The sequence below is a fragment of the Hippocampus bargibanti genome, linkage group LG19 (assembly GCF_051943395.1).
Source record: "Hippocampus bargibanti isolate YZ-2025 linkage group LG19, ASM5194339v1, whole genome shotgun sequence".
NCBI classification, from domain to species: domain Eukaryota; kingdom Metazoa; phylum Chordata; class Actinopteri; order Syngnathiformes; family Syngnathidae; genus Hippocampus; species Hippocampus bargibanti.
The window spans coordinates 1,269,661-1,287,270 of NC_142752.1; the positions used below are offsets into that span (position 1 = coordinate 1,269,661).

Sequence of the window (17,610 nt, forward strand, 5' to 3'; positions counted from 1 at the left end):
ATTCGCTGGCTAATGGCTATCTATTCGCTAGCTGTTAGCTATCTATTCGCTAGCTATTAGCTATCTATTCGCTCGCTATTAGCTATCTATTTGCTAGCTATAAGATATCTAATCGCAAGCTAATAGCTATCTATTCGCTAGATAGCTAGTTAGCTTTCTATCTACTTGAGTTACTGTACTTCTGGGTTGAGTGAACGCTGGCGCATGTGACTGCCGCTGCTCACCCACAGAAATCCTGTGCCTGTATAGTGACCTTGAGAGTTTTGAAAGGCATTTATAAATTAAATGTATAATAATAATAATAATAATAATATGAATATCAATGTGTGAAATGGAATGTATAATAATAATAATACATTTCATTTATAAGTGCCTTTCAAAACTCTCAAGGTCACTTTACAGTCACAGTATAAGTTTTTCTGTGGGTGAGCAGCGGTAGCCACACGCAGCAGCGTTCACTCACCCCACTCATAGAAAGCTAACTAGCCAGCTAATCGATAGCTACTAGCTAGCTTGCTAGCCAGCTAGATATCTAATAGATAGCTCGCTAGATAGCTAGCGAGCCAGCTACATAGCTAATAAATAGCAAATAGCTAGCAAATAAACTGCTCTCAAGGACACTTTACAGTCACAGACAAGCACAGATACAATTATAAATAAAAACAATAGCTAAAGCTACACAGAAAATGCCATTTTAAATAGGTGGCTTTTGAGATGGGATTTGAAGGTGGGAAGAGAATCGATGTTACCAATGTTGGGAGGAAGTGAGTTCCAGAGTTTGGGGGCAGAGCAGCTGAAACGGAACTGGTTGCCAGCCTTAGTTTCCTTCTTCCTTGATGTTCGGCTGCTGCTTGACGTCCACTCTTGTGTATAAAGTCTATATGAGCAGAGTAATAATAATAATAATAATAATAATAATAATAATAATAATAATAATAATACATTTCATTCATAAGCGCCTTTCCAACCACTCAAGGTCACTTTACAGTCACAGGATACATTTTTCTGTGGGTGAGCAGCGGCAGCCACACGCGCTAGCGTTCACTCAACCTGGAAGTAACTCAAATAGATAGAAAGCTAGCTAATAGATAGCTAATAGTATTAGAGATCGTGTAATAGAGATCGTACAAATCCGTCGTTGCTGTATTCTGATGTGTTAATCCTGTGGGGCGGTGGTGGTGGTGGGGGGGGCACCCTGAACTAGTTGCCAGTCAATCACAGGAGACTTAATAGACAAACCGCCGCTCACCCTCACAATCACACCATAGGACTATTTCCACACTACATTTTAGAGTCTTCCATTAACCGCCCGTTGGAATGTGGGAGTACCCAGAGAAAACCCACCCAGGCTCAGGGGAGAACATCCGGAGTCCCCACAGCCGGAATCGAACCCCGTGAGGCCGGAATGCTAACCGGTTACCCAAATTTTTCGCCACGGTTTGTGGCCAAAGAATGTGAACACAAACTGGAATGTGAGACGCACCCCCATTTTGAAACCAACGCAATGGCCGCAGACCACACCCGCGAGACCAAACGCATCATTACACGCCACCTTGTCACTCGACACGTTTCTTTTGTTATTCTCTCACGCCAGGAGGAAGAAAGGGTGGCACAAAAGGGAGAAAAAAAAATGCCTTTCTCTTCTCGCATCAATGCGCCTTGGCGTCTTGACAGCAGATTACTCACTTTCGCTTTTACTTTGACGCTTAACAGCTTTTAATGCAAGTGACACACGTTGGATCACGTCCTAATACTGATACGCTGGAGTATCACAATATCTTTTCACTGTCCCTTCAACAAATTACCCTTTAAATTACCTAAATTACAATTGGTTTAGGGTGTCCCCACCCTCAACCCCAAAGACAGCTGCTGCATAGGCTCCGAATCCAGTCAGCTTTGTGAGGATCGGATAATTTGAGAAATTTGTAAGTTAGCTTTTAGCGTAGCGTTCAGTGCTGACATGAATGTATAGCTAGCTATATAGCTGGCTATTTATTAGCTATATGGCTGTCTAGCTGGCTATCTAGCAGCTATCTGTTAGCTAGCTAGTGTTCTATCTATTTGAGTTACCTTCAGGTTGAATGAACGCTGGCGCTGGCAGTACTTCAGTACTTTAATTTAGTTGAAAATTGTATTTTATGGAGACCTGGGAACGGATTATTCTCATTTTAATGGTTTCCTATGGGAAATTATTTTTTGGGATACACACTTTTCGCCTTACACACTCTGTCTGGGAACCAATTAAGTTTGTAAGCCACGGCCCCACTGTATTCATATACTTTATTATCTCCAGTGTTCGTCACGCGCAGTAGCTAAAACCCTTGTGAAAATACAGAAGCGATATAAAGTTATAAATCTTTTATTTGTTTCACAATTATGCGAGGGATAACTCCGGTAACTGTTTTTGCGATTAAAATGCATAATTTATACACAAAAAGTTTGGGAAAAAACAACTTTGGGGTGAAATTTCGGGAAGATCCGAATTGACACCCCGCCCCTTTTTTTGGGAAACCGTTTCTTGAAGTGATTTTTGCAGAGGCGATCAAGTATTGATCGCGTGGGATGATGAAGAGGCCTCCGACGATGGGTTGCTAACACCTGAAAAAAAACGTAAACAAAACACATTTAATGTTCAAATGCAAACCACAATACGCCACAAAAGTTTGTGGCGTATAAAATAGCCTACTTTTCAAAATAAAACACCATACCTCTTCTTCCAAACTTCTTCCAGGGAGTCCATCCGCTTGATGAATTTGCACTCGAGCTCTAAAAGAATTTTAAACACACAAATCAGGACACGATCGGAGAAAAGGATAAGCGATCTGCCAACAGAATAGAGATCAATCGCTTTCTAACCTTTGTCCCACTTCCCGAAGTCTGAGACTGTGTGAACATCGAAATTTCGGACCGAACCTGAAAGAAACAAAATAAAATAGTACGCACAAATCAGCATTGACTTTCCAACTTAAATACATCTTCCAGTTTTGTCGAGATTTCCGATTACCATCCAAATTTTACCAAAGCGACAGCCCGATAAAGGAAAGCGAAGCTAACGACTACTGCGAACAATTGTGGGGCCGCTAACGCGTAATGATCGCGATTGCAAGGCTCACATTTGTCGTAGATGATTACCGAAAACTGCTCATCGGATTCAAAGTTAATTAAGAAGAAACATCGGAACCATTTAGTGTTCAATCAACCTGCGAACTGTAAGAGGAAATCCGAATACCCGGAGAAAACGTACATAGACATGAGGGAGAATCAAACTTACAACCTACCAACGTGCTAACCCAAACATAGCATAAAAATATAGATTTTTTCTGAAACATGCCTCCGGACAAGTTGTGTCCATAATTTGTAAAATGGCTTCAAATGACTTCTACTGAGCGTATTTTACAAAGATTCCATGGCATTTAGCTAGATTTAACATTTTAAGACTCGCGCTGATTATTCAGGAAGTCTTGTTTTTCAGTTGGTGACGATTCCTGACGTGACGTCACGGAGGGAACGCCCCTAACCGAGAAAGCGAAACACAATGCATTTTGGGTACTTTTTTTTCCATCTGAAACACTTTGTTGATGGCGAAATTAGAAGGAAAACCATAAATAATGCGATGGTGAATCGTGTGTTGCACCAAGACTACTATTTGATATTCACTTACACAAATTCCCAGTAGACAAATCAGCCCATTTCCAACGGAGCTTTGGCGCCATCTTGTGCATTTTCTGGGACGCTACATTGGAGTCCTGACGGCTCGAATTGATATGGGAGGACTTCTTTAATCGATTGCAAACATTTATGCTTTCCTCTTCAGAAATATTTGAATCATATTCATAACTGGATGAGTAACAAGAAAGCATCTCCTCCGAATCTGAAGCCATTTTTTTGATTCTCGAGCACGGCAAGACGTCTTGGCGTGACGTCACGAACAAGGGGGGTAGGGGGGACCTTCTGAAACTGAAACTTTCTCAGATCATTTTGAAGTAGTTTTGGGCGACTCGAAGTCATTTTTATTGGTGTTTTTCATTTGACAAAAAATATCAGCTTGCGTGTTTTCGGGTATTTTTGATGCTATAAAACGTTTTTTCTGATGTCAGTTCGGAAACAAAAAAATATGGTGTCGGTTGTCCTTTAAGGGTACATACCTTTCTGTCCAAGAGCGTTCCAAAAACTAATATGAAGAATCCCTACATAAAGATAAGAAGAGAAGCTTTAGACAAAAAAAATGGCGTTTTCACAACGAATAAACCATGATGGCAGTTCACCTGTAGAGAATTGAAGAAGGCAAAGGCGACGTGGATTCCGAAATTCGTCGGGTCGATTAAGATTCCGACTCCAAGGCCCCACGTGATTCCAAAAAAGGGCGTGAGGATAGCCAAGCTCCGAATAATCACCACCAGGACGTACTTTTCGTCTTCATTAGCGCCGTGCGTCATCCCCCGACTCTGCAATATTTTAACTATCACCACGATTAAGATGACGATGTTGATAAACACAATGAGCAGCGCCGGGACCACAAACGCCAGCAGTGCTCTCGACTTGTTCCAATTGAGCCAGCAGATGACGTTTTCTCGAATGTACGCGTCCTTAGGCGCGGTCACTGCGATGGTAATAACCGTGATAATCAGCGGAGCTCCGTAGCCAAGCGAGTATCCAATCGCCAGCATTGTGTTTTTGGAAAGTCCTCCACCGAAGACTCTGACTGAGCGGTAGAACAGCAGTAGGGCGGACGCCAACATCCAGAAAAAGAGGGCTAAGTAAAAGAAATGGATGAAAAAAGTAGCGGCGGTACAGGCATCCGGATTCTTTTTATCGCCTTCCGAGATGCTGGCGCCAATAATGAACCAAATGTCTGCGATCAGAAGAGAAAATGCGATGTTGATGATGGAAACGTGGCGTAAATGCGACGTGTTGCTCTTGCGAACTTTCTTCCAGATGATAGCTTCGATGATGAGGCATATCAATAAGCAGGCCATGGAAATACCCACTCCGATGTAGGTTATGAAATCCAGTACGCGGCTGTTAGGAACGCTGGGCGACATGAGAATGGAAAACGAAGTCAGGTGGTCGCAACGACACGTCACCGTGTCGTCCTCTCGTTCCGCCAGCTCGCAGCCTTCACCGTCCCATCCTCCTAGACCGTCGAACAACGAAAAGTTCCAAAAGACGCACTGAGGGTTCCTCAGGCCATCATTGATGATATCGAAGGTGAACGTGATGTCATCGACGGTCGTGTCGGACTGAAGCAGGACGACTCTGCCGTTGATGACTCTGCCCGACGCGTTGTTCTCGTCTCTCGGGGGGAGGACGTTATCTAAAGATTCAAAGGTGATCACCGTCAGGTTGGTTTCCCCGTTAGACTGTGGGATGTCGATTTCCACGGTGGAATTAAAATCTGCGTTGAATCCGCCGTCGAAGGTGGTTTTGTTCAAGACTATCAAAGGCGTTTCGATGCTGAAAGTAGCGTTGACGAGCCTACTCGTGATACCCTCCAGGGAAAACAACAATACTGAGCTGACGCTCTCATTCCTGACAGTGACCTGTCTGGTTCTCTCCGGGAGAGCTTGAAGGTTTAGTTCATCCCATGATTCCCTCGCCTGGTCCTGACTAAGGACATCCATCACGATAAGGACATCCTGGAGTTAAAATAAAAGAGGAGGAAGAACTGAAGTCAGTCCATATCTTAACATTTGTTCACTTGTGTATTGTTTGACGAGTCAACACGAAGGTACGCACCTCCATCGAGTCTCGACTTATCTGGATCAAAGATCCCGTGACAAAGGCGGCTACGTTGTTCAGACTTCTCACAATTAATTCAATGTCATTGGGAGATTGAGTCACTTCTTCACTCAGAACAAAAGTAGCATTGCTGAGTTCCTCCAGGAAATCCGGCAATACCCGTTCATTCAAAAACTGAATCGTCAGAAGAAAGAATACCGGGTTACGATCAATAAGTGCCTCAAGGTTTCTTCCCGGAAAATTGGAATAGGGTCGGATAACTCGAAGTAACTTTAAAGGACCACCGACACCATTTTTTTTGTCTCCTAACTGACATCAGAAAAAGGTTTTATAGCATCTAAAATACCCAAAACAAGTGCAAAACACCAATAAAAATGACTTAAAGTGTGCTAAAAATGCAACAATTGAGTTGCGAATTGTGGATTTTCAGAAAGTCCCGCCCCCAGTTCGTGACGTCACGCCAAGACGTCTTTCCTTCCTTCTTTCCATGTATGCTTTCCTCTTCAGAACTATTTGAATCATATTCATAATTGGATGAGTATCAAGAAAGCACCTTCTCCGAATCTGAAGCCATTGTTTTGATTCTCGTGCAAGGCAAAGACATCCTGGCGTGACGTCAGGAAACAAGGGGGCGGGACCTTCTGAAACTGAAACTTTCTCAGATCATTTTGAAGTAGTTTTGGGAGACTTTAAGTCATTTTTATTGGTGTTTTTCATTTGACTAAAAAATATCAGCCTGCGTGGTTTGGTTATTTTAGATGCTATAAGACGTTTTTCTGATCTCAGGTAGGAAACAAAAAAGTGGTGTCGGTTGTCCTTTAATTGTATGAGTCAACCATCTGACCTCCGATTCAATGAACAGTTGGACAAATATCAGCAAGGTGCAGTTGTCTTGGCGATTTTCCCATTGTCCGCTTTCCCTGCAAATGGCGGTCACCTCTCCGACATGACTTGTTTCGCAAGAAGCTCGACCCACTTCGTCTAAAAATCCATTTCCAAATTCTGGGTCACCGACACATGTGAGTCCATCTGGAAAAAAAATGCGGATAGCATACGGGGAAATCGAGTCTTACACGTGTGGATGTCACCAGTTGAATACTTACTATCATTGACAAACATCAACGTTATGTTGCGTTCAAATTGGGTAAATTCAACCACTTGGCAGAGGATGTTTATTTCTCGGTTGTCGCAGTCTTCCTGCGTGATTGTTTTCAGAAGTTGGATTGCAGTTCCCGTTTCTAAACAAAATCCAACAGGGTTCACGGTAAGACGTCCAAAATACTTTGGATGCATTTCGGTTTCAATCTTACCTGTATTTGGGAAGTCTCTAAACCTGACATGGTAGGGTTCCTGAACAGAGCACTGAAGTGACAATTCTTGCCCAACGTCGCACATGATTGTGTTTAGTAAGGGAACAATCCGAATGGTGGGTGTTTCCAAAAGATTGAATGTTTGATTCGAGTCTTGTTGGAAAGTTGACTCTTCATCAAACAGCTGACATCGATACTGCCCTGAAATAATATTGTGATGCCAAGTATGTAAGTAAAAAAAAAGATTTCCACTTGAGATCCTTTTCCACAATTTCCCACAGTGCGCAATAGCAGTGTCTGAAACCCATGAGAAAAAGGTACCGGACACCAGGGCAGACAACTCTGAAAAGTTGCCTGCCCAGCCGTAAAGTCGCCTGCCCCATTTTTCACAATTTGAAACACAATAAGACGACTATCGATGATTAGGTTTCTTCAGCCGTCATCTGTACTTCTTTGAAGGTGTCTATGATAATGCTATGCTATGATAGATGATAAACCCGTATAATACGAGAGTCATTTCATAGTCTACTGATTATTTAGGCAGCAGGTGTGGGAGATAGAAGGATAGCACTCCTCTGCCATCTGCTGGAGAAACACAAGAACATGACCGTGACCAGCACGTGGTCTGAAAACGAGTCCAGTAAACGGAAGTAAATCTCGATGTTTGAGAAGACTGGAATTGTCCCGCACTTTCAGGTCATCCGAGACATCAACAAAATCATGGCCGATTATAAGCGGTTCGATTGTGTGTATATATATTTCGTTAAATGTAAGATCTCAGACGGTGTTTCAGGTATTTCTTACCGTTGTCAGTATAAAAGAAATTGGTGATCACAAGCGTTCCCATTCGATCAACTTCTGATAACCTGTGCCGGTCATCTTCAATGATTAATTCATTATCAAGTCTCCATTCGCTCGAGGTGGCACGAAACTGGAGCGCCTGCGGTGGTGGACCGCAATTCACATTCAATCTGTCGTTGAAGAACACGTCGGGTGGTTGAAATGCTAAGTTTCTGCTGCCTTTGAAGGAAAAGAACACAGCAGGCATGATAATTATTATGAAGCAGAACATTTTCACGACAAATCTACCAAAATACTCTGGTGAGGACAACCAGGTTAGAACATTGCTAAGCCAAATGATGCTATGACATTAAAAATGTATCCAAGATTCAAAGTGACTTACTCTGAAACCTCATCGGGAAGCTGTTCCTCAGATCATTGTATAGTGCCACTAGAAGCGCTTCAACATCCTGGTCTCCAATCGCAGTATCTGCCGTAATTTCAAAATCAAAGATGGTGCTACCGCTCCTATATAGAAGACATTTAAAATCAGATTCGACGAATGTATGTGAACTTGAAAATGTCTTATGGGAGAGGAGAACATTTCTTATTTGAAAAGTCTTGCATTGACCCATCGGCACGGCAAGTTAAAGGACAACCAACACCATTTTTTTTGTTTCCGAACTTACATCAGAAAAACGTTTTATAGCATCTAAAATACCCAAAACATGCAGGCTGATATTTTTAGTCAAATGCAAAACACCAATAAAAATGACTTAAAGTGTCCAAAAATGACTTCAAAATGAAACCGGAAATGGCCAGTTTCAGAAGGTCCCGCCCCCTTGTTCATGACGTCACGCCAAGATGTCGTGCCTTGCTCGAGAATCAAAACAATGGCTTCAGATTCGTTTCCTTTAAGGAAACCATTGTTTATAAATAGATAAAAGAATGAAATGTACCTGAAAGCCAAGAGATTCGCCGAAAGTAGACCTGGGATATGGATCTCAGAATGCGTCTCAATCTATTTGCCATCGTGAGGACATCGAACACATGAGTTTGCAATTGCAATTGCAAGCATTCTTTGAAATGACCGCAAGTAAAAAAAAAAAAAAAAGAGAACTCACAGCCTGTGAACATCGCTGGTTAACGCTGTTACTTTCTTCATTATATGAGTTATCAAAGTCTATCTCCAAAGTGACCGATAACGTCCTCTCTGAAATGCAGAAGTTGCTTGTTAGGAAAAATTATTTTACGACTTCATTTTGAAGGTGATTTAAAACGGAATTACCGTCTATGGTCATGCCCGGTGTAGACGAACCTGAAGTGCGAATTGGAAAAGAAAGTGGAATTAGATGTTCTGAAATAATTGGGTCAAATATTGGCTCAAATATTGCATTGTTGTTGAATGAAACACGAGAACGTCATCGCGAGCATGAAGGAAAGTCCTCTCGTGTTCATTTGTTGAACAATTGTGAAGCAAGAAGCAAGTGGCATTCTGAAATACAGTGATACCTTGGCTTACAAACGTATAAGGTGAAAATTTTGTATCCCAAAAATTAATTTCCCATAAGAAACCATTAAAATGTGAATAATTCATTCCCATAAAACATAATTTTCTACGAAATAAGCTTTAAAACTACACAAAATATACCGCATTTTATGTATAATAAATTTGCTATGGTATTATAATTAAAGAAATAAACTGTACTGTACAATAAAGTTGTTTTATTTACCTTTGTGATGGTCTTTGATGGAATGGAGTGGCCGGTTTCATCAGCATGAAACACTTGATGAGGAACGTAGCCTTCTTATTTCACCATCTTGAGGAATGATCCCTTGTAGGTGCTTTCTCTGCCATAATTTTAGCTTGTTCCTCATCAATGTTCCTGGTCTGTTAAGCTAGGTTGATAGCTTTTTCCTTTTTTTACAGATGGCTCGTGCGGGTTATTTGTGGAGCCTGATTAATGGGATATTTTAACCTTGCAGTCTACACTCTGCCTTTGAACTATCAAAGTTGAAATGAGTCCACCTTTAAACCACCTCCCCTCACTGCTGCGTTCTTGACCAATCAGGTGGCTTTAACCGACGACTGGGGGCGGCTAATAGAGGACCAAAACAAGCCGGCTGCCATTTTCTTTTAGGCGGGCTCGTTCGCGAACCACACATCACTCATTGTGGCAGTTCCGTGTGTATCCCGAAAAATAGTTCTTATGCCAAGGTCTCATTTTCATAAATTTAACGTTCGTAAACCAAAAGGTTCGTAAGCGAAGGATTCGCAAACCGAGGTATCACTGTATGTGAACTTTGATGGAGTTCATGTATTTGTACTGAGAGTGAACATTGGAGGTGAATGAATGGAAGAGTTGGTAACTAGGTATGTCTGTGATACGTTACTTTCTGTTGATGGTGACATGGTGTTTGTTGGGATTGTTGCCGTTGTTATCTCTGCTGCTGTTGTTGAGGTTGAGTTTATGGTTGTTGGGGTTGAGTTGATGGTTGTTGGGGTTGAGCTTATGGTTGTTGAGGTTGAGTTGATGGTTGTTGGGGTTGAGTTGATGGTTGTTGAGGTTGAGCTTATGGTTGTTGAGGTTGAGCTTATGGTTGTTGTGGTTGTCAATAAACATGTGGTGTTGAAATCTGTAAAGCACAATTAAATATACGTCTTATTCACAAGTGAACATTACTGTAATTATATGATACTGTATTTACGAATGTAATGAAAACTGGTCGGGCGTTCCATCCACAGGTAGGAAAAATTCGGATTTGGACAGACAGTTGAGCTTGTAGGATGACAACTGTTTTCAAAAGGACGGATAGTAAATGGGTTTTCATCTGCCGCTGTAATCATCCCGAACTGAGTCAAGTAAAGGCGAACATTTCACGATCAACGGACAGAAGCCAATTTACCCGTGTGAGCTTGACAAAATAGATGAATGGAGAATAGCTATGCTTTCCTTCCAGAGTGTGAAGTTCCTTGAGCTTCAAAAGAGCTGCACTTACTTAAAATTGGTTGGCAGAAGTTCCCAAATTGAGGGATTGCATTGATGCAGTCACAGGTCAATGGATCAGCATTGCTGCATGGAGTATACGTGATGCAGGTGTCACATGACCAAGTGAAGGAATCTTCACATTGACATTCAGGTTCTCCTTCAGAGTTTAGGGGGCAGGCTGAAAAATATATTGGTGGCATTGAGACCTTGTCATGAAATTTGTCAAGGAGCCTTGTCACCAAACAAACGTCTCACCTGTGGACAAGTTCCAGCTTGACAGTGATAAATCATCAGTTATCTCGAAAGATGCTGAGACATTAGCTACAGCATCCCTCAGTAAATTAATGATCTCTGATGGCTCGTAGTTGGTTGGAGTGTCCACCGTCAGGACAATGCTCACTGTAGCAGGGACGCATTGCAGGGAAAAAAATACAAATTACAGAATGCCGTCATCCAAACTACCCCCATAATTTAAAAAGACATTTCCAAATTTCGCAGGTGTTAAAAGAAGATTAAAACAAACAGATCCAGTCCCAAAGAAACCCTGTCTGGGATAAAAACTAATCCCATATCTTGAGAGAATACCTTCAGTAGGTGGTGAACACGGGCCGATGGCTGTGGAGCAAATGTTGGAAAAAAGATGTTATTCCGAGAAGACTTTGTATCGCAATTGACTTAATAATGAAATGTTCTCCCATTAACAAAAGCTGCACCTACTTGAAATTGGTTGACAGAAGTTCCCAAATTGAGGGATTCCATTAATGCAGTCACAGGTCAATCTATCAGCATTGCTGCATGGACTATACCTGTTGCAGGTGTCACATAACCAAGTGAAGGACTCTTCACATTGACACTCAGGTCCTCCCTCAGAGTTTAGAGGACAGGCTGAAAAAGACATTGGTGCCATTGAGAACTTGACGTGAAATTTGTCGAGGAACCTTGTCACCGAACAAACTTCTCACCTGTGGACAAGTTCCACCTTGACAGTGTCAAATCATCAGTTATCTCGAAAGGTGCTGAGACATTAGCCACAGCGTCCTTCAGTAGATTAATGATCTCTGATGGCTCATAGTTGGTTGGAGTGTCCACCGTCAGGACAACGCTTACTGTAGCAGAGAAGCATCGCAGGAATACAATGTTACTCAAAATGCAGTTGTCCAATCTTTACAAACCGTTCCAAAAGTCGTCAATGTTAGAAGATTAGAACAAACAGATCCAGTCCCAAAGAAACCCTATCTGAGACAAATACAAATCCCTAATCTCGAGAGAATACCTTCTGTAGGTGGTAAACACGGGCCGATGGCTGTGGAGCAAATGTAGGAAAAGACAAATGTTATTCCCAGGAGACTTTGTATCTCAATTTACCTTGAGAAAACTGGTGGAACCAGAACAGAAGTGTTTTCCTTCTGATGAATGAAATTTCATCCCATTAACAAGAGCTGTGCTTACTTGAGATTGGTTCACAGAACTTCCCAAGTGGAGGGATTCCATTGATGCAGTCACAGGACAATGGATCGGCATTGCTGCATGCAGCATATGAGTTGCAGGTGTCACATGACCAAGTGAAGGACTCTTCACATTGACACTCAGGTCGTCCCTCAGAGTTTAGGGGGCAGGCTGAAAAAGACATTGGTGCCATTGAGAACTTGTCATGGAAATTTGTCGAGGAACCTTGTCGCCGAACAAACTTCTCACCTGTGGACAAGTTCCAGCTTGACAGTGTCAAATCATCAGTTATCTCGAAATATGCTGAGACATTAGCCACAGCGTCCTTCAGTAGATTAATGATCTCTGATGGCTCATAGTTGGTTGGAGTGTCCACCGTCAGGACAATGCTCACTGTAGCAGACAAGCATTGGAATACAATGTTACGCAAAATGCAGTCGTCCAATCTTTACAAACAGTTCCAAAAGTTGTCAATGTTAGAAGATTTGAACAAACAAATCCAGTCCCAAAGAAACCTTAGCTGCGATAAATACTAATCCCATATCTCGAGAGAATACCTTCAGAAGGTGGTGAACACGGGCTGATGGCTGTGGAGCAAATGTAGGAAAAGACAGATGTTACTCTAGGGAGACTTTGTATCTCAATTGACCTTGAGAAAATTGGTGAAACCAGACCAGCAATGTTTTCTGTCCGATGAATGAAATTTCCTCCCATTACCAAGAGCTGCACTTACATGAGATTGGTTCACAGAACTTCCCAAGTGGAGGGATTCCATTGATGCAGTCACAGGACAATGGATCGGCATTGCTGCATGCAGCATATGAGTTGCAGGTGTCACATGACCAAGTGAAGGACTCTTCACATTGACACTCAGGTCGTCCCTCAGAGTTTAGGGGGCAGGCTGAAAAAGACATTGGTGCCATTGAGAACTTGACATGAAATTTGTCGAGGAACCTTGTCACCAAACAAACTTCTCACCTGTGGACAAGTTCCAGCTTGACAGTGTCAAATCATCAGTAATCTCGAAAGATGCTGAGACATTAGCTACAGCGTCCTTCAGTAGATTAATGATCTCTGATGGCTCATAGTTGGTTGGAGTGTCCACTGTCAGGACAATGCTCACTGTGGCAGAGAAGCAACACAGGTAAGAAAAAATGTTACTCAAAATTAGGTCGTCCAATATTTAAATACATTTCCCATATCTCGAGAGAATACCTTCAGTAGGTGGTGAACATGGGTCGATGGCTGTGGAGCAAATGTTGGAAAAGACATGTTATTCCTCGGATACTTTGTATTGCAATTGACCTTGTGAAAATGGATGGATGGAGACCAGCTATGTTTTCCTTCTGATGAATGAAATTTCATCCCATTAACAAGAGCTGTGCTTACTTGAGATTGGTTCACAGAACTTCCCAAGTGGAGGGATTCCATTGATGCAGTCACAGGACAATGGATCGGCATTGCTGCATGCAGCATATGAGTTGCAGGTGTCACATGACCAAGTGAAGGACTCTTCACATTGACACTCAGGTCCTCCCTCAGAGTTTAGAGGGCAGGCTGAAAAAGACATTGGTGCCATTGAGAACTTGACATGAAATTTGTCGAGGAACCTTGTCACCAAACAAACTTCTCACCTGTGGACAAGTTCCAGCTTGACAGTGTCAAATCATCAGTTATCTCGAAAGATGCTGAGACATTAGCCACAGCGTCCTTCAGTAGATTAATGATCTCTGATGGCTCATAGTTGGTTGGAGTGTCCACCGTCAGGACAACGCTTACTGTAGCAGAGAAGCATCGCAGGAATACAATGTTACTCAAAATGCAGTCGTCCAATCTTTACAAACAGTTCCAAAAGTCGTCAATGTTAGAAGATTAGAACAAACAGATCCAGTCCCAAAGAAACCCTATCTGAGATAAATACAAATCCCATATCTCGAGAGAATACCTTCAGTAGGTGGTGAACACGGGCCGATGGCTGTGGAGCAAATGTAGGAAAAGACAAATGTTATTCCCAGGAGACTTTGTATCTCAATTTACCTCGAGAAAACTGATGGAACCAGGCCAGAAATGTTTTCCGTCTTGTGAATGAAATTTCCTCCTATTAACAAGAGCCGTACTTACCTGAGGTTGGTTCACAGAACTTCCCAAATGGAGGGATTCCATTGATGCAGTCACAGGACAATGGATCGGCATTGCTGCATGCAGCATATGAGTTGCAGGTGTCACATGACCAAGTGAAGGACTCTTCACATTGACACTCAGGTCGTCCCTCAGAGTTTAGGGGGCAGGCTGAAAAAGACATTGGTGCCATTGAGAACTTGTCATGGAAATTGTCAAGGAACCTTGTCACCTAACAAACTTCTCACCTGTGGACAAGTTCCAACTTGACAGTGTCAAATCATCAGTAATCTCGAAAGATGCTGAGACATTAGCTACAGCGTCCTTCAGTAGATTAATGATCTCTGATGGCTCATAGTTGGTTGGAGTGTCCACTGTCAGGAAAATGCTCACTGTGGCAGAGAAGCATCACAGGGAAGAAAAATTGTTACTCAGAATTAGGTCGTCCAATATATAAATACATTTCCCATATCTCGAGAGAATACCTTCAGTAGGTGGTGAACATGGGTCGATGGCTGTGGAGCAAATGTTGGAAAAGACATGTTATTCCTCGAATACTTTGTATTGCAATTGACCTTGTGAAAATGGATGGATGGAGACCAGCAATGTTTTCCGTCTTGTGAATGAAATTTCCTCCCGTTAACAAGAGCCGTACTTACCTGAGGTTGGTTCGCAGAACTTCCCAAATGGAGGGATTCCATTGATGCAGTCACAGGACAATGGATCGGCATTGCTGCATGCAGCATATGAGTTGCAGGTGTCACATGACCAAGTGAAGGACTCTTCACATTGACACTCAGGTCCTCCCTCAGAGTTTAGAGGACAGGCTGAAAAAGACATTGGTGCCATTGAGAACTTGACATGAAATTTGTCGAGGAACCTTGTCACCAAACAAACTTCTCACCTGTGGACAAGTTCCAGCTTGACAGTGTCAAATCATCAGTTATCTCGAAAGATGCTGAGACATTAGCCACAGCGTCCTTCAGTAGATTAATGATCTCTGATGGCTCATAGTTGGTTGGAGTGTCCACTGTCAGGACAATGCTTACTGTAGCAGAGAAGCATCGCAGGTAAGTACAATGTTACTCAAAATGCAGTCGTCCAATCTTTACAAACAGTTCCAAAAGTCGTCAATGTTAGAAGATTAGAACAAACAGATCCAGTCCCAAAGAAATATCTTAAATACAAATCCCATATCTCGAGAGAATACCTTCAGTAGGTGGTGAACATGGGCCGATGGCTGTGGAGCAAATGTAGGAAAAGACATGTTATTCCCAGGAGACTTTGTATCTCAATTGACCTTGTGAAAATGGATGGAACCAGACCAGCAATGTTTTCCGTCTTGATGAATGAAATTTCCTCCCATTAACAAGAGCCGTACTTACTTGAGATTGGTTCACAGAACTTCCCAAGTGGAGGGATTCCATTGATGCAGTCACAGGACAATGGATCGGCATTGCTGCATGCAGCATATGAGTTGCAGGTGTCACATGACCAAGTGAAGGACTCTTCACATTGACACTCAGGTCCTCCCTCAGAGTTTAGGGGACAGGCTGAAAAAGACATTGGTGCCATTGAGAACTTGACATGGAAATTTCGAGGAACCTTGTGACCGAACAAACTCCTCACCTGTGGACAAGTTCCAGCTTGACAGTGTCAAATCATCAGTTATCTCGAAAGATGCTGAGACATTAGCTACAGCGTCCCTCAGTAGATTAATGATCTCTGATGGCTCATAGTTGGTTGGAGTGTCCACTGTCAGGACAATGCTCACTGTAGCAGAGAAGCATCACAGGAAAAAAAGAAAAATTTGTTACTCAGAATTAGGTCGTCCAATAATTTAAAAATACATTTCCATATCTCGAGAGAATACCTTCAGTAGGTGGTGAACATGGGTCGATGGCTGTGGAGCAAATGTTGGAAAAGACATGTTATTCCTCGAATACTTTGTATTGCAATTGACCTTGTGAAAATGGATGGATGGAGACCAGCAATGTTTTCCGTCTTGTGAATGAAATTTCCTCCCGTTAACAAGAGCCGTACTTACCTGAGGTTGGTTCACAGAACTTCCCAAATGGAGGGATTCCATTGATGCAGTCACAGGACAATGGATCGGCATTGCTGCATGCAGCATATGAGTTGCAGGTGTCACATGACCAAGTGAAGGACTCTTCACATTGACACTCAGGTCCCCCCTCAGAGTTTAGAGGACAGGCTGAAAAAGACATTGGTGCCATTGAGAACTTGACATGAAATTTGTCAAGGAGCCTTGTCACCGAACAAACTTCTCACCTGTGGACAAGTTCCAGCTTGACAGTGTCAAATCATCAGTTATCTCGAAAGATGCTGAGACATTAGCCACAGCGTCCTTCAGTAGATTAATGATCTCTGATGGCTCATAGTTGGTTGGAGTGTCCACCGTCAGGACAACGCTTACTGTAGCAGAGAAGCATCGCAGGAATACAATGTTACTCAAAATGCAGTCGTCCAATCTCTACAAACTGTTCCAAAAGTCGTCAATGTTAGAAGATTAGAACAAACAGATCCAGTCCCAAAGAAACCCTATCTGAGATAAAAACAAATCCCATATCTCGAGAGAATACCTTCAGTAGGTGGTAAACACGGGCCTATGGCTGTGGAGCAAATGTAGGAAAAGACAAATGTTATTCCCAGGAGACTTTGTATCTCAATTTACCTTGAAAAAACTGGTGGAACCAGACCAGAAGTGTTTTCCTTCTCATGAATGAAATTCCCTCCCATTAACAAGAGCTGCGCTTACTTGAGATTGGTTCACAGAACTTCCCAAGTGGAGGGATTCCATTGATGCAGTCACAGGACAATGGATCGGCATTGCTGCATGCAGCATATGAGTTGCAGGTGTCACATGACCAAGTGAAGGACTCTTCACATTGACACTCAGGTCCTCCCTCAGAGTTTAGAGGACAGGCTGAAAAAGACATTGGTGCCATTGAGAACTTGACATGAAATTTGTCGAGGAACCTTGTCACCGAACAAACTTCTCACCTGTGGACAAGTTCCAGCTTGACAGTGTCAAATCATCAGTTATCTCGAAAGATGCTGAGACATTAGCCACAGCGTCCTTCAGTAGATTAATGATCTCTGATGGCTCATAGTTGGTTGGAGTGTCCACCGTCAGGACAACGCTTACTGTAGCAGAGAAGCATCGCAGGAATACAATGTTACTCAAAATGCAGTCGTCCAATCTT

General features: G+C 42.5%; 1 protein-coding gene across 1 annotated transcript in view; it reads right to left on the minus strand.

Annotated features, from left to right (window-relative positions):
• Positions 1-2,349: 2,349 nt before the first annotated feature.
• The window catches only part of LOC148883490 (uncharacterized), a 37,009-nt gene continuing 21,748 nt past the window's right edge, over positions 2,350-17,610 (minus strand). The window contains exons 33-64 of the mRNA XM_089022733.1: positions 17,408-17,551; positions 17,163-17,330; positions 16,431-16,598; positions 16,257-16,286; positions 16,013-16,156; positions 15,769-15,936; positions 15,288-15,431; positions 15,043-15,210; positions 14,869-14,898; positions 14,632-14,775; positions 14,387-14,554; positions 12,093-12,122; positions 11,782-11,925; positions 11,537-11,704; positions 11,405-11,434; positions 11,075-11,218; positions 10,830-10,997; positions 10,224-10,466; positions 9,118-9,147; positions 8,954-9,042; positions 8,789-8,850; positions 8,233-8,357; positions 7,854-8,069; positions 7,050-7,250; positions 6,843-6,977; positions 6,584-6,768; positions 5,737-5,913; positions 4,266-5,636; positions 4,146-4,187; positions 2,857-2,913; positions 2,709-2,766; positions 2,350-2,598 (exon numbers count right to left, since the gene is read on the minus strand). Of these exons, the coding sequence (XP_088878859.1) occupies positions 2,543-2,598; positions 2,709-2,766; positions 2,857-2,913; positions 4,146-4,187; positions 4,266-5,636; positions 5,737-5,913; positions 6,584-6,768; positions 6,843-6,977; positions 7,050-7,250; positions 7,854-8,069; positions 8,233-8,357; positions 8,789-8,850; positions 8,954-9,042; positions 9,118-9,147; positions 10,224-10,466; positions 10,830-10,997; positions 11,075-11,218; positions 11,405-11,434; positions 11,537-11,704; positions 11,782-11,925; positions 12,093-12,122; positions 14,387-14,554; positions 14,632-14,775; positions 14,869-14,898; positions 15,043-15,210; positions 15,288-15,431; positions 15,769-15,936; positions 16,013-16,156; positions 16,257-16,286; positions 16,431-16,598; positions 17,163-17,330; positions 17,408-17,551 (5,207 nt within the window). The 3' untranslated portion in view covers positions 2,350-2,542. The remainder of the gene's footprint in view (positions 2,599-2,708; positions 2,767-2,856; positions 2,914-4,145; positions 4,188-4,265; positions 5,637-5,736; positions 5,914-6,583; positions 6,769-6,842; positions 6,978-7,049; positions 7,251-7,853; positions 8,070-8,232; positions 8,358-8,788; positions 8,851-8,953; positions 9,043-9,117; positions 9,148-10,223; positions 10,467-10,829; positions 10,998-11,074; positions 11,219-11,404; positions 11,435-11,536; positions 11,705-11,781; positions 11,926-12,092; positions 12,123-14,386; positions 14,555-14,631; positions 14,776-14,868; positions 14,899-15,042; positions 15,211-15,287; positions 15,432-15,768; positions 15,937-16,012; positions 16,157-16,256; positions 16,287-16,430; positions 16,599-17,162; positions 17,331-17,407; positions 17,552-17,610) is intronic.